At 33.6% G+C, this 25,696-nt stretch overlaps 2 protein-coding genes and 3 pseudogenes across 4 annotated transcripts; 4 read left to right on the forward strand and 1 right to left on the reverse strand.

Annotated features, from left to right (window-relative positions):
• The first annotated feature begins 1,240 nt into the window (after nt 1-1,240).
• LOC143555963 (vacuolar protein sorting-associated protein 32 homolog 2-like) lies at nt 1,241-4,995 on the forward strand. Its single transcript, XM_077045417.1, has 7 exons — nt 1,241-1,355; nt 1,491-1,628; nt 2,765-2,864; nt 3,712-3,797; nt 3,886-3,977; nt 4,061-4,175; nt 4,789-4,995. Exons 2-7 carry the CDS (start codon nt 1,557-1,559, stop codon nt 4,978-4,980), a joined length of 657 nt encoding a protein of 218 aa, XP_076901532.1. The 5' UTR covers nt 1,241-1,355; nt 1,491-1,556; the 3' UTR covers nt 4,981-4,995.
• A 1,674-nt stretch (nt 4,996-6,669) lies between these two features.
• Nucleotides 6,670-11,914, forward strand: LOC143555982 (uncharacterized; annotated as a pseudogene). Its single transcript, XR_013139296.1, has 12 exons — nt 6,670-7,476; nt 8,160-8,229; nt 8,858-9,054; nt 9,164-9,239; nt 9,450-9,533; nt 9,599-9,678; nt 9,759-9,885; nt 10,500-10,559; nt 10,660-10,710; nt 10,984-11,142; nt 11,296-11,428; nt 11,552-11,914. The product of XR_013139296.1 is annotated as an uncharacterized LOC143555982 (transcript).
• Nucleotides 11,915-13,285: 1,371 nt separating this feature from the next.
• Nucleotides 13,286-16,954, forward strand: LOC143555983 (serine/threonine-protein phosphatase PP2A-2 catalytic subunit-like; annotated as a pseudogene). Its single transcript, XR_013139297.1, has 11 exons — nt 13,286-13,578; nt 14,798-14,853; nt 14,967-15,050; nt 15,146-15,217; nt 15,321-15,392; nt 15,494-15,534; nt 15,640-15,706; nt 15,786-15,977; nt 16,056-16,145; nt 16,224-16,331; nt 16,443-16,954. The product of XR_013139297.1 is annotated as a serine/threonine-protein phosphatase PP2A-2 catalytic subunit-like (transcript).
• Nucleotides 16,955-18,626: 1,672 nt separating this feature from the next.
• On the forward strand, nt 18,627-20,306 carry LOC143555971 (UPF0496 protein At3g49070 pseudogene; annotated as a pseudogene).
• A 1,296-nt stretch (nt 20,307-21,602) lies between these two features.
• LOC143555964 (protein SOSEKI 1-like) lies at nt 21,603-24,860 on the reverse strand. The gene is made up of 6 exons (XM_077045418.1): nt 24,161-24,860; nt 24,003-24,072; nt 23,592-23,710; nt 22,602-23,214; nt 22,383-22,478; nt 21,603-21,945 (listed from the first exon to the last, which is right to left on the reverse strand). Exons 1-6 carry the CDS (start codon nt 24,306-24,308, stop codon nt 21,831-21,833), a joined length of 1,161 nt encoding a protein of 386 aa, XP_076901533.1. The 5' UTR covers nt 24,309-24,860; the 3' UTR covers nt 21,603-21,830.
• Between the last annotated feature and the right edge of the window lie 836 nt (nt 24,861-25,696).

The following is a 25,696-nucleotide window of genomic DNA, read 5'->3' on the forward strand; positions in this document are numbered from 1 at the left end:
TTGAAATGAACTTTTACTTACACACGGTTTTATCTACGAATGCAATCACTATTACAACATCTACTTATAATCCAAAGAAAATAAAGACGGTTTTCAAAGTTACAATGTAACATCTAACCTCTTATGACAATTTTTATTATTCGTTTCGTTGATTACAAGGTCAATAAATATAACTTTTCTTACGTGAAAGCAAACTTTCCACTTGGCCACCCATACACTATTTCTTCCATCGAAACACATGAATTGGCACTTCTTATATGTGGTTATTGCTTCATCATTATAATCAACATAATTATGCCAATAAGAAACAAGCAAATTAACAAACAATTAAATATTTAAATATGCTAAAATTAAATGAATTAATGTGGGCTTAATTCATTTTAAGATGGTTTATTTAGCTGCCAATGAGAATAAAACCATAGGCCCATAGAAGTTGATTGATTTGATCGAAAAACAATTAACCGGATTCTTTGTAACTAACTCAACACTAAAAATGAAAAAAAAAAAAAGTTTTAGATAATAAGTCGAATCCGCACCAATTTTCCAACTTACTTTGATCTTCTTTGATATCAGTTTTACTTGCGGTGATGTTAATTTTTTTTAAAACTCTGTTATTTCTTTCCTTTAAAAAAATTATGACATTGGATGAATTTCTCCTCATTAACACTTCTATTTGAGAACTTGTGATATTTCATAACGCTTTAACGGTGATAGCGTAGAATGGAGATAGATCACACCATGCTTGATGCTACTACATATTGACACAAGTACAACTCATCTACTAACAAACAGGTTGATATTAAATGCTTCTTAATCCTCAGAAACTCATGATATCAAATCACCTAAATCTCTCCACACGTGGTTGCTACATCAAACTATAGCTATACATCGTACAAAATTCCCTTCACACCATACAAGACAACTCTAACCAGTTCAACTAACAACATAGAAAAGCAACTCACACAACAAGATCACGTGGATTTGTTCAAGGATTTGTTCAAATTTAACATTTCATCTATAAAGTATAAGAAACTACAAACTTCGTCTTAATTAAACAACCATCACACATCTTTCGCCTATCTTCAATTTTTCGTTAACAAACTCTTTCAAGTAGGCATAAAATTACCTTTTTATCCTCACACATAAAAAAACAATAATTACACCATAAAATGGGGGTCAATAAATTTCGGGCCGGGCCGGGTTCGGTCCACAACCCAACCTTTATTATTATTATTATTATTATTATTATTATATTAAGTTTCAACATTAAACCCAAAAATCAATCCAAATCCATCAAATTCGATTACATCCGATCAAATTCACACAATCAACTCCAAATTATCAGCAGATTCAAGGTAAGCTGTTTATAATCATATCTTAATTGTAATTCAATTAACCCAATTTACACATATATATACATATATAGATCAAATTTGGGCGTTTTTAATTAGGGTTTCAATTAGATCTAAATCCGTTAATTATCTTTACAGGGTTTGAATATTATTACCAATTGATTCAACCGATTCAACTGAAGCGAGTATTTTACAGAAGCAATCATGTTTACCCGTGTATTTGGAAAACCTAAGCAAGAAGCTAACGCTGTAACAACACTAGACAAATTAAATGAGGTAAAGATTTGATTTTTATAACATATTGTATGGTTTTTTGATGTGGGTTGTGTTTTATATTGTGATTGGAAGTGTGTTGATGGGTTTTTGTAGTGTTTTTGTTATTTGTTTTAGTGGGATTTGTGGTTTATCTTGAAAGGTTTTGGTTTAATTGGTTTATTTGTTTTGGTTTCCGTATGGATTGTAAATTGACTTGGAATTAGAGGTGGGCTAATAAACTAGTTAACCGAACGGATCTGAAAATCAAACTGAAACTGAACCGGTTTGAAACCGATTATGTAGAATCCGGTTTGAAACCGATTATGTAGAATCCGGTTTGAAACCGATTATGTAGAAACCGGTTTGGAACCGACATAAACCGTAGGTTTGGAACCGGTTTGTAATATTTTCTCCACCAAAACCAGTTCCAAACCGGTTAACCGAACCGAAACCGGCCAAAACCAGGCAAAAACCAGTCAAAACCGCAGGTTTGGAACTTGTAATATTTTCTCCACCAAAACTTGTTCCAAACCGGTTAACCAAACCAAAACCGGCCAAAACCAGGCAAAATCTGGTCAAAACCTGAACCGAAACCGATCAAAACTCGAACTGAAAACGAGCATAAACGGTTTTTGACTTTTGTTGACCAAGCCGAACCGGTTTCAACCCAAACCACTTTTGAGTTTCAAACCGGTTTGTGCACCTCTACCTGGAATTGCTATTATTGAGAAAGTGTTGACTTAGGGTTTTTTGTGTAATAGAGACATGTTTTTATGCTTAGGTTTACGTTTTTTTATTAGTTTTAAAGTTTAAACTATATTGATTGGTTTGTAGTGTTTGTTAATTGTTACATGTTTTAGTGGAATTTTTCTTGAGTATTATGACCCGACTACTACTTGATATATAAATAGTTATGCACTTATAGTCTTTAAAGTGTTTCATGATGTGAGGGGATACGATTGCGATTTTGCTAGTTGTAAAATCGGATAAGAAGCTTGAGTTCGAATATCAATTCATAAAAAACACTATATGCCTTCTATCTTAAAATTAACTAAATTATCGATCGAATAATCAACAGAAAGAGAAGATTTTGATGTTTTGTGAAGGAATAGGTTTTGATATATGTTGCGTATGTGTCACATCGTGCTCTTTTGCAGACGCTTGAGATGCTGGAAAAGAAAGAGAAAGTGCTTTTAAAGAAGGCTGCTGCAGAGGTGGAGAAGGCCAAGGAGTATACTAAAGCAAAGAACAAAAGGGGTATAATCATAAATATATTTAATCTTATTTATACACAAAGCAATACTTTGTTTTATTAGTCTTTTGGTTGCACGGTTATGGTTCACATAATGTTTTCATAGAGTAATGATGCACGCAGTCTGTTTGTGTACCTTTCGTTCATTTGGCTGCAGAAGGGTTGTATTAGAATAATATATGATTAGAACTGAACCGAAAACCAAACTCGCCGTTTTATGATTTTTTAAAACCGTTCGATTTTGGTTTTTGGGTTCGGTTCGGTTTGGATGTGGTTTTTTTGGTTTTTCTAATCGAGCCACAACTTTTTGGGCCAAAAAAATTTGATCCAAGATATTGAAGTTGAACATAATATTTTTTGCTATAAACTAATGATTAATAGAATAATGAACCTTTGGACATCAAATATTAAAAGCTAATAAAAGATACATATAAAATCAAAATTCAAAATCAAACTTTAAAATACCAGTATTATTAGTTATTAACCATATGTAGAAACCAAATATATTTGTTATTAACCATATGTTAAAACTAAACAAGTAGTCATCGGTAGATTTTGTTTTAATGGTTATGGTTAAAATATAATGCTTATTTTGATTTTTTTTTTGTTATTTCGGTGCGGTTCGGTTTTTTCGGTTCTTAACAAAATACAAAACCGAACCAAAACCAATATTTCGGTTTTTGCTAAAGTTTAAAACCGAACCGCTGATTTCTAATTCGGTTCGGTTTTTTTGGTTTTTCTGGTTTTGGTTCGTTTTTTTGGTTTCGTGCTCACCCCTAATTTAACGGATGAAAAAAACCTATGGAGTTATTGAATTTTGATACTTTTATCGTATATTTGGATTTTGTTCAGCGGCAATACAATGCTTAAAGAGAAAGAAGCTATATGAACAACAAGTTGAACAGCTAGGGAACTTCCAGTTACGTATACATGACCAGGTGTGATGTCGTCAAATTCATATATATTTAAAGATTGCGTATGTACAGTATATTGTAGTATTAATAACGTCTGTGAATTGATTATCAGATGATCATGCTAGAAGGTGCAAAAGCTACCACAGAGACTGTTGATGCTTTGAGAACCGGTGCAGCAGCAATGAAAGCCATGCAGAAGGCAACGTGAGTTATCGTTAAAAACTTAAAATACGCAATTTGTTTTCTTCTTTGAGACGTATCTGATTTAAAAAAATTTTATGCTGCAGAAATATTGATGATGTTGACAAGACTATGGACGAGATAAATGAGCAAACCGAAAACATGAAGCTAATTCAGGAGGCACTTGCAACACCAATGGGTGCAGCTGCTGATTTTGATGAGGTACCGTTCCTACCTTCTTTCTACGGTGTAACATAATTAACAATATATAGGGCTGTTCAAAATGTCCATGGCTCGCGGCTCGCTCGAAAATAGCTCGAAAAAAGCTTGGCTCGAAAAAATTCGATTCTAAAAGAGCTTGGCTTGACTTGGCTCGAATTGTAAACGAGCCAAGCTCGAGCCAGGGTCAGCTCAGCTCGTGGCTTGACTCGTTAGCTCGGCTCGTTGGCTCGTTTAGATTAAACTTTAAATTTTAATATTTATATTTAGTATTAGCATACCAAGAAATAAATAAATATAAATTATACATATATTATGCCGCTCGATACCTAAAACCTTATAAAAGAATAACTAAAATAAAACATATAAAATTATAAATTCTCTAGTTTATAAATTTTATATAATATGTATGTTAAAATTATAATTTTTGTCTTTTATATATCAAAATTTGTAAAATATAAAATAAAAAAATAATAAATAAAAAATTAAAAAAATAAAGGAGCCCGGCTCGACGAGCTCGAGCACACTCTGGCTCGACTCGACTCGACTCGACTCGGCTCGTTTACAGCCCTAACTATATACCCTTACTAATCAACTTACCGTATTTTTCAAATAGGATGAGCTGGAAGCTGAACTGGAAGAACTCGAAGGAGCTGAGTTGGAGGAACAACTTCTTCAACCTGCCACAACCGCCCCTGCTGCTCTGGTGCACGTGCCAGCTGGCAAGATACCAACACGTCCAGCTCCTCGCCAGAACACTGCCGAGGAAGACGAACTCGCTGCATTGCAAGCAGAAATGGCACTTTAAAGGTTAGTTACTTGTCTCGTGGATTAAGATGATGGATTGCTTTTAGTCCGATCAATATGGTTAACAAACATTTCTATATCATCATTTTAAAAAGGTATATTGGTTTTTATCAATCCCAACAATCGTCTTTTGGTCGTTGCCGGTCCCAACTTTTAACTTATTTGTTCCCAACGGTCCGCGGCTAACATAATCCTAACGTTGTTAGTTGCAGGTCACCGGAAAAAAACGTTTTTGGCCTGAAAAATCACATTTTTAGCCGAAAAACACCACCTTAACATCGCCACCACCACCAATTGACTTGCCACCACCACTTGAGCACCACCAACCGATTTCGAGGATAATTCTAGGGTTCGGGCAACCTCAATAATTGAGGCTTTTACTAGAAAAAAGTTCCTAAAGGTCCGATTCAAAGTTACAAAGATGTTTGGAAAGAAAATGTTGAGTTTTCCGGGCAAAAAATGTTTTTTTTCCGGCGACTTGCAATTAACGACGTTAGGATTCCGTTAGTCGTGGACCGTTGGGAACAAATATGTTAAAAGTTGGGACCGTCAGAAGCCAATTTGTTAGTTGAGACCGGCAACGACCAAAAGAATTTAGTTGGGATTAATAAAAACCAATAAACCTTTTAAAAATGTTCCTATAAATAATTATCATGTTAACTATGATCATAAAAACAATATTATTACGCTAGATTGATTTAAGTGGTTTCCATCCTGTTTGACTCATTTTACTATATTGAATCGTTTATAAGTAAAAAGGTTGAAAGCCTCATGACGTTTTATTGATTTGGCTGCAGTCAGAAGTCTATATGCAGATGGCTGGCGATGCACTCAAATCACACCATGAAGAACTGTGTTACTTTATATATTGTACAGTTGTGATTGTAGACTAATAAATGAATATTATACGTTATGGAAAGATTGAGTTTTGTATTATGGTCTAATACATTGCTTTGAGATTAATATTGTTATTTTCCTGATACAACTGCCTACCTTAGTTGAATATTCGGATATTGTGAGTTGCCTTCTTTGATTGCGGTAAAGAAAACAATTAGAGAAATGTTAAAATTTAGTATTCTTAAACAATGTCGGTTTTGTTCGATTAAAATGGTGATGTTTGAAGGTTTGATGTGGTAGCACACACACGAATACACGATATTCAAATAAGAATATCACCAACAGATCAATAGTTAATATTAAGATCTTATGGTGTCGCAATGGTTAAGGCTTGGAATATCCTTTTTGGGTACATAAGAACTTTATACAGAGAGTTTGATATTACACAAAAAACTACTTTTTTATGAGTTGGTTATTATAAGGTTAACTTGAAAACCTTTGATATAGGTATGCTTGTGAATAAAAGCAAGTAACCAGACACACCATAAAATATATTGTGGTGATGCTACATTTTCTTAAAATTATGTATATTAACTTTGCTAAAATTAGAACATTGCATATCTTTGTTATTCAACTAATTACTCCATTTACAATCTTCTTTTCTTTTTGAACGACCAATTTTTTTTATTAAACTAGCAAGACACTAGAACCAACAAAAACAAACCATCAAACAACAATACAAGTCACCAAATTAAAAAGATAAAAAACGCCACCCGAAATCAACACCAAAACAAAAACACCCATTTACAATCTTCTAAACTTAAATAATAAAATTGTCATTACTATACATTACTCGTAATTAGTGTCCAACATCATAACCAACAATAACTGTAACAACTAACCACCATCACACCACCAACATCTACTTATCCACAACTTCCTCAATCCTCTAAAACAACAAGGTTAACATATTATATATTATAATATTATATAAAAATCCACAAATAGAAACACTCTTGACTCCAACTCAACCCCACCTCCTTTAAACACGTCACCAAACCACATGTTACATTAATACTACATTACGTATATACATATATTCCAAAAACCTCATATACTCTGACCAACTTACATTGGTGCTTATGGGCGGTGGTTTTTGAACACTACCATACTTCCCAAAACACACCATTCTCTCTCACACACACTCACCACCACAGATTCAGCATCAGCCATCACTGGTGAAAATTTAAAAGGTGATCAAAGCTAGATAGATCATATAGCATCCACCTTTCTTAAACACCACGCAAATATTAATATTATTAATATTAATATTATTCACTCTTTTGAGTACTTTTAGCTTTATCTTTATACCATCTTTATAACAAACAATATTAAAGATTCTTGAAATAAGTTGATCACAAGATTTAATTATTTTTGTATGGTTTGTGGTAGATCTTGATATATATACATATATATATATAGTGTGTGTATATATATATATAAATAGTATCATGGATGATGATGAGGTGGTGGCCGGAAAAGAGTTAGGGAAGGTGTCTGTGTTCTTTTATGATGTTGGTCATGTGCTCAATGACATCACTGCTGCTTGTTGGTTTACTTATCTTTTGGTCTTCATGACTGATATTGGATTATCCCCTAGGTAAATCTTTTTCTTATACTAATTTAATATTTATATTATTTGTTTAACGTAAATTGGGCAAAGTTGTTAAACACGAGAAAACTTGTTTAGATAATCAACATGTCTTTCTACCATTTGCCTTTGATACATTTGGTTTCCTGGCCCAGAGGCCGCGAATGAATTTTTTGAGTAGGGTTCATTGTGTCGTACACGGAACCTTTTCAGCCCCTAGGTCCCAAAGCTTCATTTTTAACATGATTGGCTTTGCTATTCAAAAGGGGTTGCGGCGCAGCTTGTTGCCCGTTTGCCTGCCACTTTATTGTAATCGGTTTATAGTAAATTATAAATTATTTCTTTAAAAATTTAAATAATCCTAACTATAAACTGACAGATACTAATTAATAAATAATACTTTGCGATTTATTGTAATATTTACTAATTTAATAAATGACACTCGTAACTTTTACTTTTGATCTTTAAACATTTTTACTCTTAACGAAGTAGTAATTAATAAATTATGTCCGCCCATAACTTTCATTTATGTCATTTCAAAACAATTTACCGAAGTTGATTAATTAGTTAGGGTATGTATATAGTTTGTTTTTTTACATTAATAGAGCGAGATTGCCTGAAAGTTAGGCGTGCCATTGGTTATATTATCGGTGTAAATTATTATCGACTCATGAGTTTAATTGTTTTTATAGGGATGCTGCTACTGTTATGCTTTCTGGGCAGATAGCTGATGGATTCACAACTATTTTTGCTGGTGAACTGGTTGGTATCTTTGAAAGTCATATCATTAAATTATTGAATAGTGTTGGTAACAGTTAGGGTTATCTAAGTAATTTACAGTTATTGCAACATATTATTAGCGGTACTCGGTACATACTTAATGTTTCAGCCTTTTTTAAAAGTTGTCACTTAAAAACAAAGGATTTTTAACGGTACGAATAATCCTTATAGCGACGTGTAACAATGTTTCATAAATTTATAGCATTCATGGCATTGAGTTTGTTGTGTACTTGTGTTGAGTAGTTGATGAACAATAATACAATTTTGTTACACCATTCACATGTCACGTCAACGTTTTAAAGCGGTAATAGAGGCTGAAATGGTACAAAAGTGAAACTTGGTTATTGTTTAGTGACAATTACCTTATGGCTTAGAAGTCCCATAATTTGCCAAAATAATTGGTTTAAACATACATCCCAATACGACAGATAGGTAATTAATTAAGTCTTAAACTCTACGAACATAAATGTGTAGCATTTTTCAGTTAGCTGTCCTTTGTTCAAAGTATTGGATCATGATATATTTTGATTTGTGTTGTATTTATGGCTATATGTTATAATTTTGTGAAAGATTTAATATCAGCATGTGCTGTTTGGTGGACTTATTGTAGATGGACAGGTTTGGACATTTTAAAATATGACATGGAGCAGGGTCTCTTCTGGTAGCCGTTTCATTTTCTTCCGTATTTGGAAGCTGTATTCCTTGTGTTATTTTCGGCAACGTGTCCACCACCTTGCAAACAATTGGTTATAGTTTCTTCGCAGCCGTATTCAATGTGGGATGGGCCGCTACACAAGTCTCACACATCTAATCATTTGTTTATAAAATCCCCCCCCCCCCCAAAAAAAAAAAAGAATTATTAATAAATATAATTAAATAAAGTTTTCTTATCTTGAATCTTGGTTGATCAATGTAGGTCTATGGTGAACTGCATCACCCTTAACTCAACGAGTAGGGTAGTTATGACTAGTTGTCGGAATGCATTTTCGATGGTAAGCACTTTTAACAATAAAAACATTTGTTTTCGATATACCTAGTTTATGCTACTAAAAATATATGGATTTTTCATTAATGATTTTTTCTCGGCTTCATGCATCTGATTGGTCTAACTCGCGTATGGAGTGAGTTAGACCAGTTAGATGCAAGGGATTTTAATACGTCAAAGAATGACCACCTTTTTTTTCGTGAAAACGCGTTTGAAGGTTGCCAACCTTAGCTTATATGCCATTGCCTTTGCGGTCTTCCATGTTCACCCTTCAAAAACCACAGACGATATCGAAAATCAGGTACCGATATGAAGAACAGTGTTTATGTTTGGCTTTCATTATATTAACTCTTTGTAACTTAACAGTATCGCTGGATTGCATACTCGTCAATATTCGTTGGGTGTTGCTTTGTGGTCGTGTTTTACATTGGGACAAAAGAGCCGAGGTATTCCTAATAGATCAATGCATACTCTTAACTAGCCATAACTTGTGATTTAATTAGTCAAAAATTTTCATTTTTTTTAGATTGAGGGAAGACTCTAGAGGGCATGATTATCAAAAGATAGCGTGGACTTTCTGGTTTAAGAAAGTTTTATACTATCAAGTTGCGCTTGTCTACGTTTTTACCCGTATAATTACCAACGTGTCTCAGGTTTGGTCACCTAGACCTGTTGTTTTCATGTAACGCGACTAGGGGTGGCAAATGTGACCCATGGGTTGTATTAAAATGTATATAATGAGTCAGAGTGGGTCAAACTAAAAAAAGAAAATGATTGAAACGGGTTGACATTTCTCGGTTTTTTTATGGAACGAGGAAAACGGAGGAAACTTTTTAGTACTTTTATTTTTTTAGATTTTGATTTATATATCGAGTTATGATTTTTTAATTATTATTTTTTTTTAATTTTTAATGAGGGGTTTGTGAAATGGGTCAAAATGGGTTGAGATATCAAAAATCCCTCACTAAAAAATTCAAAAAAAATAATTAAAAAATCATAACTCGAAATATAAATCAAAAACTAAAATAGTAAAAGTACTGAAAAGTTTCCTCCGTTTTTCTTGTTCCATTAAAAAAAACTTGAGAAATGTCACCCGTTTTGACCCGTTTCATTCATTTTCTTTTTTTAGTTTGACCCACTGTGACCCATTATATACATTTTAATACAACCCATCCAATCCAATGGGTCACATTTGCCACCCCCTAAACGCGACAGTATAAACAATTAAACATATACTTGAACTTTTGTTTATCTTTGTTGAATGTAGTCATTTCTTGCATTCTATGTCATTAACGATCTACGGATGGCCCAATCTTCTAAGGCACTGGTATGTACTCATTCTCATATGATTCATACGGACATGATTTACTTTGTTGAATTTTAATATATGTAGCTCATTTTTTGTGTTATTTGTAAATATTTGGTAGATTCCAGCTATGATCTACATTTGCAGCTTTATCGTCTCCATCATGCTACAGGTTCCCTTTCAAAACTCGTTTGATATTACTATTGATGCGTGTTGACTTCCGAGAGTCAAATCGATCAAGTTTTAGATTTGAACTTAAGTCATTAAGTGAATTACTTCCTTAGAAAATCTTCACACGCATTAGATTCATAACAAACGACATTATTAGAACGATCGTAATGTTAACTTATAAACATGCTTTTTCATATTTGTTTTACATTTTCAAGACACTCGATTGACTAAAGATTCTTGATTTAAAAACAAAATGTTCTTCTTTGTCATCTAGGAGCTCACATGGACCGGTCAACGTTTAAAAGTTTTCTTTTCGATTGGAGGTGTTTTGTGGATACTTTGTGGCTCGGCAATTTTCTTTATGCCAAGCAACATGAAGGATATGATGTACCTTCTTTCATTCTTCATTGGCATTGCTAATGCTCTCATATCGGTACAACACTTTCTTGATATTACTTGAGTTAACCACATAAAAGGGTAACTAATTTTTGTCCAGTTTTTATTTCGGGTGGACACGTGCCTGAAATGAAAACTGGACCAAAAGTGGTTAACTTTTCAACATTAGTAATAGAACATAACATGATAGGTCACTGGAGTAAGCATGCAAAGCTATCTAGTCGGTGAAGATGTCAATGGCTGCGCGTTTGTGTATGGATCGTTAAGCTTCCTCGATAAAGTGTCGTGTGGGCTTGCTTTATGGGTACTCGAGTCATATCAAGGTAATCCCTTGTCACACTTAAAAAGTCTTTTATTTTTTGTGAAAAGACTAAAATACCCTTTTTTGTTAGAAGTGAAAAATGTTTCGCTTTTGGTTACCTTATTTATGTTTATAAATTTTTCAGATACTGCTGCACCCTTGAAGAACTGCAACCCAATTTGTTCGTGTTTTTCTGTTTCAAGATATGGTTTTGGTCTTGTACCTGCGGTTTGTGCACTTGCAGGAGTGGTTGTGACATGCACCATGAAGCTCGAAAAGCCCCGGTTAACACCTTTAAAGGTTCCTCTTTTGGAATAATGAACGTGTTGCTCTTAACGGCCTCGTATCTTGAACCACATATTTTTGGTTCTTTCGCTTTAAACCCGATTATATTAATTTTTATCTATTGACATTCAACAACTTGATTGAAATTAAGGAATGGTAAAAGCATAAGCTATGAAAGTATTAATTTCTAGTGACATTTTTTTCTTTTGATGTGTAAAGATTAAATTTCTAGTGATATATATTTTTTAAAGTGCGGAAGTGCCACTATGTTTATGTATGCCAATCTAGTTGTAGTCTTTGTCATCACTTTGATCCATGTCTTTATGAAAGCATGAACAAAAGTTTTGAGTTGATTCTTTTTAAAAGTATTTTTTATTAATAATAAGAAATATGTTGGTAACATGTTTTCATAAGTAATCACAAATGGATGGATATGTAAATTTGGCTGAGAGTATTTATAGAAGGGTAATGTTATATCCTCCTAATCATGTTTCTAAAATAATGACAAGTGGTAAAATTAAAAGAAAAGATAATGGAAATGGATATTAAATATTCGGATTGGAACTTGGAATAAAGGATGCGTCATAGAGACTTAATGTAAAATGTCTAGACGTTACATCAGATTCTCTAACTTTTCAAACTTCTCAAATAGCATCGTATGGATCCTAAACTCTAAACTCCAAAATAAACATACACTCATGTGTCACTAGCTCTCGAGTTTTCATAACAATCTTGACAATGCCCAAATATACGATTACAAATTCCATAACCAAACTAGTTTACAACTAATTCTGATCGTAGCAAACTACTGGGGAATGAGAGTAGCAAGTATGAGACTATTTATTGTGACGGGCACATAATAGTCGTTCTCAAGAAGTTACACCAATCTCACTTAAACAAAACTAAGAAACAAATTGTGATGTTAAATAACATACAAGATTTCTCTAACCTTGTTTGGTTAGCATTGTATTGACATGAGTCTACCAATCTTTTCAGCTAGGGCTGTAATGTAAAAGAACCGAACGTCCGTCCGTCGAGAAGTTCGTTTATGTTCGTCCGTTTAATAAATAAACTGGATATGAACAAAAAAAAATTCGTTCAGTAAGCTTAACGGACGAACAATACAGAGAGCGCGTTCGTTCAATAATGTTCGGTAATGTCTGGTAATAATCATACCTTTTGAAATTAATACGTAATCGATTATGTTTGTCTGCTCATTAGAGTCGTTTATGTATGTTTGTCCATTAATATCCATTAGGGTCCGTTAGTGTTCGTTTATCCGTTAACATTACAACATTAACGAACGGACATGCACAAACTCAATTTCTTAATGGACGGAAACATGCACAAAGTTTCGTTCGTGAACCAGCCGTTTATCCGACAAAGGTTTAACAGACGAACACGGACAATATCCCTTTCGATTCAGTTCGATTCGTTTACAATCCTATTTCGAGCAACAACATTTTAACGTAAAAAAACGTGACAATCGATAAAAAAACCAAGGCCTTAAATGATCATATCTAGAACACACAAGGGCCATTACTGCCAAACACTAAATCCAAAAGGTCCATTTCGTCAATCCACCAAAACTTCTGGACCAAAAAAAAACCCACCACCCGAATCAACAAACCCGATCTCGAAGGGTTTCATTTCATCATCTTCTTCTTCATCATCGCACCTCTAATTTCGATCCTAATTCCATTAATGATTCATTAGGATTGATTCAAATACTCATATCTATACACACACACACACAATATTATTATTATTATTGTTATATACATTTAACGTAACAAAATGAGTGTAGATCTGGCTTCGAACAGCCACGGCAGCCTCGACGAACAAATCTCACAGCTCATGCAGTGCAAGCCGTTATCCGAGCCTGAGGTTTTAAAATTTCATTACATTATTATTATTATTATTGTTATTATTATTCCTATTAATATTTAATTGAATAATTTCACATCGGTTGCGATATTAGGGTTAGAATTTAGGCGTTTTTGACGGATCTGGAATTCGTGTTTTGTTAGCGCTAGAGGATTGAATTTGTATGCAATTTCACGAATTTGTGTTTTCCGTATGTGAAATTGAATTTGAATTCTCATTTTATTTACGTGTCTTGTTTATGATTGATGATACTATGGATGTATCGACCTGATCCGCTTGCGAGCTACTCGATATCGGATCGATAAAAGGCTCGAACAAGCCGAGTTTTTTAGTTATTGAGCCTGAGATCGAGGCCTGCATGGGAAGCTCATTTAGGCTCGTCGAACATTAACGAGACTTGCGTGTTTTAATTATAAACTGCACGGCTGAGCTCGAGCTGAGCTTAGGCTCGTTTTGAGGTTTATCTCAAAATATATAAAAATAATTAAACACGTATATAAATTAATTAATGAGTAATAAACAAGCTGAGCTCCCGAGTCGATTTTGAGCTTGAGAAAGCGACTCACGAGCCAAGCTCAAGTAAGTGAAAACAAGCCGAGCTCAGGCTCGGACCGACTTGTTTACACCCCTACTCATTGATGTATGTAAGGGTGTGCACGGTTTGGCTTGGTTTGGTTATTAGCCTAAACCAAAGTAACCAATTGGTTTTCGGTTAATCGCTCCCGTGTATTTGGTTTGGTTTGTTAGTTTTGGTTAATAACCAAAATCAAATTTGGGCTAAAATTTTTACTTAAACATACAATTTACTCAAAAACACAAGAAATGGATGCATGAATACATAAAATGAAGGTATAAATACATGAAATGGAGATATGAATGCATGAAATGGAGGTATAAATACATGAAATGGAGATATGAATACATGAAATGGAGATATGAAATGGAGGTATAAATTCATGAAATAGAGAGATGAATACATGAAATAGAGGTATAAATACATGAAATGGAGGTATAAAAAGCTAAAAGTATTAGAAAATATGAATGATTTGGTTTGGTTTGGTTAGTTTAGGTTAACCGAGGGTAAAAAAAGAAATAATTGATAACCGCCTTTCGGTTATAAGTTAATTTTGGTTATGTTTTGTTTGTTTTCAGTTCGGTTCGGTTAACGGTTCAGTCATTGCTCACCCCTAGTTGTATACATGTTTCTCTGTGAACTTAGGTTAAGACATTATGTGAGAAGGCAAAGAGGTCTTGATGGGCGAAAGCAATGTCCAGGTATGAACCATTGGTTTGGTTAAATGGCTTATGTAACAGTTGACTGCAACTCAAATGGGTCATCAAATGGATATAAACTTATAAAATTTTTGGATGTTTGCCTTTTTCTGCAGCCTGTAAAGAGCCCTGTGACTATTTGTGGTGATATTCATGGACAATTTCATGATCTTGCTGAACTTTTTCGCATTGGAGGAAAGGTGTAAATTAAATAATGTTATCAACTGCCGCTTTGCAGTATACAACTATCAGTTAACTTCATTACTATTTGTTGTGTACTTGATTTTACTCGCAGTGTCCAGACACAAACTACTTGTTTATGGGCGATTATGTGGATCGTGGGTATTATTCTGTTGAAACTGTTACGGTAAGCAACAGTAGTATTAATCATTCTTTTCTTATTCTTATGTATCTATCATCCTCTACAAATATATCGTTGTTGAATGTTGACTTATCAAAAAAAATTTCAGTTTTTGGTTGCTTTGAAAGTGAGGTATCCTCAGAGACTCACTATTTTGCGAGGAAATCATGAAAGTCGGCAGGTATTTATCTTTTTTCAATGATAATCTTTTCTTCAAAGTTATTATTCTATTGACATGCCTACATGCATACTAACTAATAATCTGAATATATTTGTTTACAGATCACACAAGTCTACGGGTTTTATGATGAATGCCTCCGGAAGTGAGTGTCTTGAATCCTTATATATATCATATGTATCACTTGTGGAGTTTTTGATAATATAGTTTCAAACATCGCATATCGCTGTTGATATTCATTGCCTTACAGGTATGGCTCTGCTAATGTTTGGAAGATGCTTACAGATCTTTTTGATTATTTCCCTTTGACTGCATTGGTAAGTATCTATTCATTTGTTAACTAGTAGACTTATTCTTTCTTCATTTAATCATTAATCACATAATGTTTGTTTTTAGGTTGAATCAGAAATATTTTGTCTTCATGGTGGGTTGTCACCTTCTATTGAAACGCTTGATGGTATACGAAGTTTTGATCGTGTTCAAGAGGTTCCACACGAGGGTCCAATGTGTGATCTTTTGTGGTCTGACCCAGATGACCGTTGCGGTTGGGGCATCTCACCTCGTGGAGCCGGTTACACCTTTGGTCAGGTTAGTCTTCTTCCTTCATCTGACCCGTGTCTTAACCCAAGCTCGTGACCCGTTTGACCCAGTTTTTTTTGTTTACAGGACATATCTGAGCAATTCAATCATACCAACAACTTAAAGCTCATTGCTAGAGCTCATCAGCTGGTAATGGAGGGATTTAACTGGGGACATGTAAGTACTAAAGCTTAAAACTTTATTAAATTTTGAGGTCACTATTGATTCGTATCTGTTGGTTATTGTATATGATAGGACCAAAAAGTTGTGACAATCTTTAGTGCACCGAATTATTGTTATCGATGCGGGAACATGGCTTCTATACTGGAGGTTGATGATTGCAAAGGCCACACATTCATCCAGGTTTGAATAATAATTAATAATATTACCTTTTGAATAAAATGATTTTGGACACTTAGGGCATTTTTTATAATCTGTGAAGTATTGTTAATGAAAAATTTGTGTGCTATGCAGTTTGATCCGGCACCGAGAAGAGGTGAATTTGATGTAACGAGAAGAACACCTGATTATTTCCTGTGAAGTTGAGTAAAATCCGTGACGGTGGTTGAATTGGTGTTTTGATCTAACAAATATTGGCTAAAGTTCTTCATGAGATTGTAACCTTCTGGTCTCTAATCTTTATTATTTTTTGGAACTCAAGTTAATTTCTAATTCTAACTTTATGGCAGTTTTTAATATTAATGTATCGGTGTTTATTTTTTATGAATAATTGATTTTGTGCACTTCAATTTTCAAAATCTGGACCATGCATTAGTGGCTAGGTTAAGTTATTTTGATCTACACCGGTCACACTAGATTTTGGTGGAGATCGATTTTAGCCAAAATGAAGCGGTTACCTGTTTTTGTATGAGAACGGTTACAAAAGACCGAGCTTGATCGGTTACATAAAAAAGTCTTTCTTTGATAGTATTTGCCATTTTTAGATGGACAAAAGAAGATATACTTGGTAATGAAGTCATGGGATTAAATACATTGCTTTCAAGTTGCCTCACCTCATTCTTTGCATCCACACATAACTTTTTAAGTAATAAAAGCTGTCACACCACATTTTTGAGTTAACAGAAATTAATCCACATTTTCTAAAAAAACCATAAGTTATAAACTTATATGTTGTCAGCTGATTTATAAGAAACCCCAACTTCATTACTAGAAATAATGCAGATATAATTAGACTCACTGCAAACTCAAAATCTTTTTATTTATTTTAAGGGCAGTAGCTAGGAGCCGAAAGAACCTACAAAGAGAGAAACTAAACAAAGTACAATCGCACAAGAATAACATACACTTACGAAGTAAAATTAACAAAATTAAACGTACATCAACTTCCTCAATCCAAACTCGATCTATTGCCTCGGTTTGTTACCCATAGAAATGAATATTCATTTAACATCCGCGATCACCTTTTGAGTTCGTCTCTTGTTTGTGAAAATTTTCTTATTTCTCATTTTCCAAATCATCCACGTCACCGTGAAAATTGCTTTGACTCGCCTTTTCTTCTCTTTTGACAGCCACTGCTTAGTTGAAAGCTCCAGTATCTTTTGAACCGAGTCCGCCATCTCTAAAATCTTTCTATGTATATCCATACATTGAACATGCGAAATTTTTACTCTCATTGTCTAGTGAAAACCCAAAAAAACTTGATGGTTTAAAGCGGTAGCCTTTTCTTTTTATATATTAGGGCCAGACACGGTGCTAAGCGTCCTAGTAACTCTTAGAAAAGGTCTTAGGTTTGAATCAAACCTATATTGGTTTTCCGCTTTTAACTCATTTCAATGTCAGATTTAGCACCAATTGTGTTTAACGCGACACTATTAGTTAGTGATGTATTTTCAGTATTATGTAAATTTATAAGTAACAAGTCTCACGGTAAAAAAAATATTAATTTTTTATTTAAAACAATAAGCTTGTAAAAAGCTTCCAAACAAAAAGCTAATGAATTATATTTGGTGTATTCACGTGTTCAATTTTATAAATTATTTGTTACGTAGCACGTAAAACTATTGATGTGAAATGTAAATGCTTAGGGCTTCTTCACTTTCACCATAAGCTTTTTGAAAGAAAAATCCAATTTAATGCTTTCAAGCAACTTCAAATCAATACCAAAAAGACTCCTCATCTTATAAAAAATCTCAAGTTTCTTTTTTTCTCACAATTGATTCACACTTACATCCTTCACAACTCTCAAAGTCAGCACTGTTTCCACATATTCTCTATCGGTTCGCCTTTCACACACGGGTTTTCAAGTGCAAGTACGATGAAATTTAAGCTGAATTATTCTTGCAACGGTAATGTCATCGTTCTGATTCATTCTTTTAGTTTTGTTTTGTTTTTGTTAACTTTGTGTTCAAAAGTTTACTTAGTTTTATTTAGAGTAAACTTCGGTTTTCATCCATGTGATTTGTTCAAATATGCAATCTTCGTTTCTGTGGTTTCATTTCATTTGCAATTAAACCCGACTCACTAACTCCGTTAAGTTTTATCGTTAAACCCATCAACGTGCCCCTCACGTGAGGGGTGGTTTTGTCCTTTTTTCCCAAATACACCTCAGCCCCTCACACGAGGGGGCTTGCGAATTAGGGTTGAGGTTTATTTGGGGATAAAAAGGACAAAACTATCCCTCACGTGAGGGGCACGCTGATGGATTTAATGACCAAACTTAATGGGGTTAACGGGGTCGAGTTTAATTGCAAGTGAAATGAAACCACAAAGACGAAAATCGCAGATTTAAAACTATTAAACTAAATCCGTAGATTTGAACAAACCACAAGGATGAAAACCACAGTTTACTCTTTTATTTATATTAGGACACATTCATACGTTTAAAAATTAATTTTTTTGATATGTGCATCAAACTATACAAAAATTTCTCTTTTAAATGTTATTAATTTCATATATACCCGTCCAAATTTCAATATATCAATACAAACTTTTGTAACAATTAAAATTTTATATTTACCCGTTATTTCGTTAAAAAAAATATATACATGAAATAGTTATTTTTCAATGGATGAGAGTGAAATTTTAAGGCTAAGAACAATAAGTGTAAAATGTTGATATTATATTATTATGAATTGTCTTTAAATGAAATAAATCAAAATAGGTACATATGATATCTTAAATGTAGTTTATTAATATTGTTACAATATTATTGTATATTCATTGTAGCTGCCAAACAAAGCCCAACAAGTTCACTGGAAATAGATGTATGTGAAGAGTATGCCAATGCATTTAGAACACAATCCTACATTGACTTTTGGGCTAGAGTCCTTGACTTGACCCATGGCGGTTTAACCATAAACCAAACCGTTAGCTCTGTCACCGCGGCCAGACTCCCGTCCTATCGACTATTCGCCGAAAACCTACTCGACCCCGACCAACCCACGGTCACCCGAATCCTCGCCTTAGCTAAACACAAACCCGAAAACCACGCCCTCTTGTCGGATTACTTCTCCGAAACCGCCAACGCCTTTAACGTTTGCGGGTGCCTTTTAGAAGATATCGACCGCTTGCGCACCAAGTACCGGTCCCTTAAATCCGCTTTAAAGTCTATGGAAAATACAAATGTATCATGTGTAGGAAACTCCCCTATCACCGAAGCTCGGTTAGCCGAGTTCTCCAAAGCGTTTAACCCGTTTCTAACACGCACGTCTTCTCCTCATGGGGTCCAGTCCGTTCAACTTGCGTGCTTAAAGCTACTCAAAAGGCTCGAGTTTAGCCGAGACAAGGCTCATTTAAAACTCAAAAGGATAAACAAGATCAAACGAGGCTCGGCTATCACTCTAGTCATTGTGACGGTTTCTTTAACCGTGATCATTGTGACTCACGCTCTAGCGGCTCTTGTAGCCACACCCGGGATTATAGTTGCAACAATGGAGCTAGGAACGAGTGAAAAAGTCGCTAAGTTATATGCTCAACTTGATGTTGCGGCTAAGGGGACGTATATATTGAATCGTGACTTGGATACGGTGAGTCGATTAGTGGCTCGGTTAAGTGATGAGCTTGAGCATATGCAAGCATCAACCAAGTTTTGGATTAAAAGAGGGCATAAAAGGATTCAAAGTGTTGAAGAGTTTGGTCGGCAGTTGAAGAACAATGATGTTAGTTTTCGTGGACAACTTGATGAGTTGGAGGAACATTTGTACTTGTGTTTCATGACCATCAATAGAGCAAGAAACCTAGTTATCAAAGAAATCTCAGGTTCTAGTTTGGTTTCATGATTTAATAACTAGTATATATATATATATAACTTCTTGTTCATTCATTCCTAAATAAAACATGAACATTATTGTGAAAATTCTGTGAAGTAATATATTAATGGTAATTGACTAATTTCTTGTAAATGAAAAACAAACTTTACAAATATTATTATTTTAGCTAGAGCAAACTGTGGTTTTCGTCTCTGTGATTTGTTGAAATCTGTTATTTTAGTCCAATAGTTTCAAATTTGTGATTTTCGTCCATGTGGTTTCATTTCACTTGCAAGTAACCCCAACCCCACTAACCCTGTTAAGTATGCCGTTAAACCCATCAGCGTGCACCTCACGTGAGGGCTAGTTATATCCTTTTTCTCTCAAAATAAACCTCAGCACCTCACGTGAGAGGGCTTACGAATTAGGGTTGAATTTATATGGGAAGAAAGTGGACAAAACTGATGGGTTTAACGATCAGACTTAACATGGTTAGTGGGGTCAGGTTTAATTGCAAGTGATATGAAACCATATGGACGGAAATAGCAAATTTGAAACTATTGAACTAAAATCGAAGATTTAAACAAGCCATAAAGACGAAAATCGCATTTTACTCTTTTAGCTATAATGATTGTTTTGATTCAAAATATTAAATACAATGGTAACAAGAGTTAAATTATACCCTCTTGTTCTTATAATTAAATTCTTGCTAATAGTATAAGAATTTATTTTACAACATTTTGAAACCACTCACCACAATCAAAACATTTATGTTACTTTAAGAAGTATATAAACTTAACTAAAGATGACCGTCTACATATACCTTTTTTTTTAAATGACAACTATATTATAAAAAACTGTTCGCCCATAAAAGATAAACCATTAAAAAACCAAAATGAAGGAAGGAACTACACAAAAGATATACCAAACGAACCACAATAATGTACCTCACACAGTGTACAAGCAAGGTACGTAGCACATGGGTGAATTCAACTAGAGGGACTAGTACACTACTAGACTAGATTATTATCCGGTCTCTCTAAACAAAAATCATGAAAAATATGTTATGTGAATTGAAATCTTTTTGTCAATGGACACAAGATCAATGAAGACTACATCGTACCGAAAACAGAATAGAAGGAACAAAGGGATTACAGCATGATCAACATCAAAGAGAAGGAAACATAAGAATAAAACTTGTGGTCTTTGGGACATTTTAAAAGTTAAAACTAAACATATTAGTGGGTTAGTATGTAATTAGTGAAAAATAATCGATGCATCACGTCATTTCATCAAATATATGCACCGGTTCGTATTGTATAGATGTGTATTGACACATTAATCAAATTGTAAATGAAGAAATAAAGTTTATGAGTTAATTTGTTGGTAGAGGTTTAAGAGCTTTTATATGCATACTAGGCATCTAGATGGCAATGAGACTCTCAACTTCCTATGTTAACTAATATGCATAATTACTTCAACCGAACTTTTACATTGAAGGATTTGCCGATATTGTAACAAGAAAAGTAGATACAGAATAATCTGCAAGAGTAAACGGTATCTAAATTCTAACTCCTAAAAAGAAACTGATCGAAATGTGTCTATTGTCGAGTTAACTGTTTAAAAAGGTAAATCTGTTGTTAGTCCTTTTGGTTTAAACGATCACCCTTTCGGATATGGATTTGGCAGCCTTGGCTATAGCCTTCATTCTTCTACATGATTTCATGTGGGTGTGAAGTTTCTCAGGATTGAACTGCCTCCCACACTGCCTGCATTAATAATATGACATGTTTGGCAATGTTAATATGGGACATAAGTTTAAGAACTATGAAATCGAATGATTGTATAAAAAAGTAACATACTTAACATGATTGTTTTCTTTGCCTAAAATCGTTGGTTAGACGAAATAGAAATTGGACCAAAGTTGGTTAACTTAAAGGTTTAAAAATCACAAAATATTGTCTCAAAAGATTATTTGGTTAATATTTGATAGAATATAGTAGTTATGAGTTATGACTTACTAAAATAATATCTACCATAATTACAAGATATGATTTGAATTAGTTCTCTTTATAACTATTCATGTTGTACCCTGCACATAGTTGATTAATAATATATAATATATAACACCTTACGAGGTTTTCATCATTCTATACTCTGATTTTTTAGGTATAATCGTTTAAAATTTTAAAGGAGTTACACTTACGAGCAATAAGGACCATTGACAAACTTATAAACAGCAGGAATTGTCTTCTTGTTACTGGAGTTGCTGACGTTATGACTCGTCTTTGATCCCTCCTTCCTGTAAGAAAATATAAACTTATCACGCGTTGCTAAATCTTTCGAAACAAGAACACAAAATGACCCAAATAGAGGTTAAATGAAAGAAGTAGATAAGAATGATTCAAATTTCATATAGCTTTACCTTGTATCACTTTGTTTCTCTAAAGTAGTCCAATGACCTCTAGAAGACCACCCAAACTTGTCTCCTTTCGCAACATGACCAACATTTTTTTCATTAGCAAAAGATACATTACCATCTTTTCGTTTGATTATCATAGCCGAGTCGTTGGTATCCACAATCCCACAAGTGATCAAGTTTAGGAACGTATGAGTTGCGCCTGAGCCCGAGTAACTACTACTCTTTTCAAACGAATAGTTTGAAGAACGCGACACGTTGGAACTATTTGTTGCTTCTTTCTGGCTGCCACTCTTCTTGATCTTATCATCATTCTTGATTTTGCTCAAGTAAGTTTCTAATAAAGAATTAACTTCAGTTTTCTTTTGGCTTTGTACTTCTTCATGTTTAGTTGTGTCAACAAACCGGTAATCTTCTTGTTGCTTTGTTGTGTCTTCAGTGGAGGTCTCGGAGCCAAATGAAAGCGGTTCTTCGATTTCAAATGATGTTTTTGTTGATGAGTTGGTTAAATGATCTTGAAATTCTTTTGTCAAAGGGGTTTTTGGATCTTTGATATCAAATTTGAATGAGGGAGTTGACTTTGTTTTGGAGTCATCTTTCTCACCATATGAACTAAGATCTGCATGGATTATTAAACATTAACATATAGTCATCTTTCCCACTATATGAAGAGAGGTTGCCCGTTTGTCTGCCACTTTATTGTAATCGCTTTGTGATATATATTTTTGTATTGTTATTTTTCTATAAAAAAATAAATAAATAAATAAAATAATAATAAAAAAAATACAAAGAATTTGGAGTACTATAAAAGCTTGAATAGATTAAAACCAATGTCCTTGAAAATATGTCCATATGGTCGTATGATATGGTAAGATGTACAAGATTTGGGAAAAAAAAGGCCTTTGGCACAACCCATAAAGAAGAGTTGAAAGGTTAAAAAGACTTCCAAAAATATGTTATATGTGTTTATTATATTCAAAAGGAAATGAAAATTACCATTGTTAAAGGTGATGGAGGAAATTTCTGAACCTTTAAGGACATATTCATTATCAGAAATTGGAGTGATGAGATCTTCATCTAGTAGGTCTTGCCATACATATCCAGCCTTGTACTTCCTACAATAATCACATCAACAATATGTACTTAGCATGACAATCATGATAAAGCGTCAAAACGTGTAACTCTTATGAAAATTGTTAACTTAAAACAGATCCAAATGGTTAAACATTTGCTACAAATAACATTTCATATTCCATCATGCATGTCCATACCATATTAGAAGAATGAATTTGATTCTATGTTCCAAGTTGCACCAAATGAATGCGAACTCGATTTTAAAAACTCACATATTCAAATATTATAACATGATCATAGTAATTAAGGAAAATGAAAGAGAAAAAAATTAACCTCTTGTATGACCAAGCGAAACTCTCCGGCATGTCTTTCCCCCTTGGTTCCGATAACCATCTCTTAACGTCTTTATTAATAATACGTTCCAAACATCAAAAACTTGCAAAAAGAAAAATGTTTGGTTTTTATACATTTAACATTTATAAACTACTGACCTCTAAGGCGAACACCGGTTCGTGAGATATGATGCACACGAATGAGATGTGGATGCTCGATAAGTCCTTTACGACTAAGAAAATAAACTACGTGAATTTTCCTCACTTCACCGCCACCACCACCACCAACAGCAGCCTTGTCCTCCATTAATTTTCTACAAAGGAAAATGGAAGACAAAATAACAGGCTAACAAAAAGTTGTTCTTTTTAGGCAAACATCACTAGTGAAAGATAGTTCTTTAACTATCTACTTCTATTCCTTTACCACCTTAAAGAAATCAATAATAATAATATAATATAATAAAACCATAGACCAAATCTTTCTTTGGCCGGCCTGCCTTACTAAATGCCAAAAGACAACAAGAATGTCTTTCTTTTACAAATATTTAATTCTGTATGTTACACAACATGACCAAAACAAATTACATGAATATAATATAATTAGCAGGCCTTCCCTTAAATGTTTTATAATATTGAGATATATGCAAATCATAAACTTTTATTAAAATTTTATAAAAATCTTGTTCAATTGATCAGAAAGAAAGACAATACCGTAGATCGACTCGGATAATCAATAAACACTGATCAAGAACACGATAAACTCGATCGTCGGATCATAGTACAGAAAGAAGGGTATGTAGGTAATTTTACATGGTTTGGAGCTCAAAAAATGGAGGTATATACTATATAGCTTATAGAGAATAAGGTGGGCAACTCCCCGAGAAGTATGTTATGTTAATATGTTATGTTACATGTGAACAGCTTTTGACCAATTTTAGTTACCTTAAAAACCACAAAAGTTTCTTTTTTTATTTCTTTTCATGTTGTGATCACTTCTATTTTTGCATGATGTGTGTACAACAGTTTATATAATCCCAAAGAGAGAATACTGGAGACAATTATTGGCGTAATTAAAGGGTAGTTTGAATTTTTCAAGTCTTTATAACCTTTTTATTTGTTTATTACTGTAGTGGTGACAGTTTTCTTTGTCCCAATAAGGTTGTTATTTGTTTGCAAGATCGAAAAATAAAATTCTATTTTTTTTATGAAAACATATAATATCACGCAATAGGAATTCAATCAAAGATTAATTTTTAACCATAACATGTGACGGTATATATTGTGTCAATACTTAAACTTAAAATTAATATATCTAAGTTTATCAAGATCTTCAATCATAATATATATATATTTGCGGGTCAAGTATTTCTACAAATTGTGGCAAAAATGAGAATGATGAGAACGATTTCTAGCCACAAAAAAACCTTTAAAAAAATAATATAAAAAAATCATAACTCAAAATTTAATAAAAGAATAAAAAAAATGTAAAAACGCAAAAATGTTTACACCGTCTTCCTCGTTCTCATAAAAAAATTCAAAAAAGACACAATGTTGAGGAAAAATCATTTTATTTACCATTGTGTTTTGTGTTTATTTTTTATTGCGAATTTTTTTCTTGACATTGTGTATTTTTTTTCTTGATATTGTGTTATATTACTCAACATTATGTTATATTTGTTCCACTACCAAAAAACT

The sequence above is a fragment of the Bidens hawaiensis genome, unplaced genomic scaffold (genome assembly GCF_021521415.1).
Source record: "Bidens hawaiensis isolate Kalapana, Puna unplaced genomic scaffold, B.hawaiensis_p1.1 tig00018422_1, whole genome shotgun sequence".
NCBI classification, from domain to species: Eukaryota; Viridiplantae; Streptophyta; class Magnoliopsida; order Asterales; family Asteraceae; genus Bidens; species Bidens hawaiensis.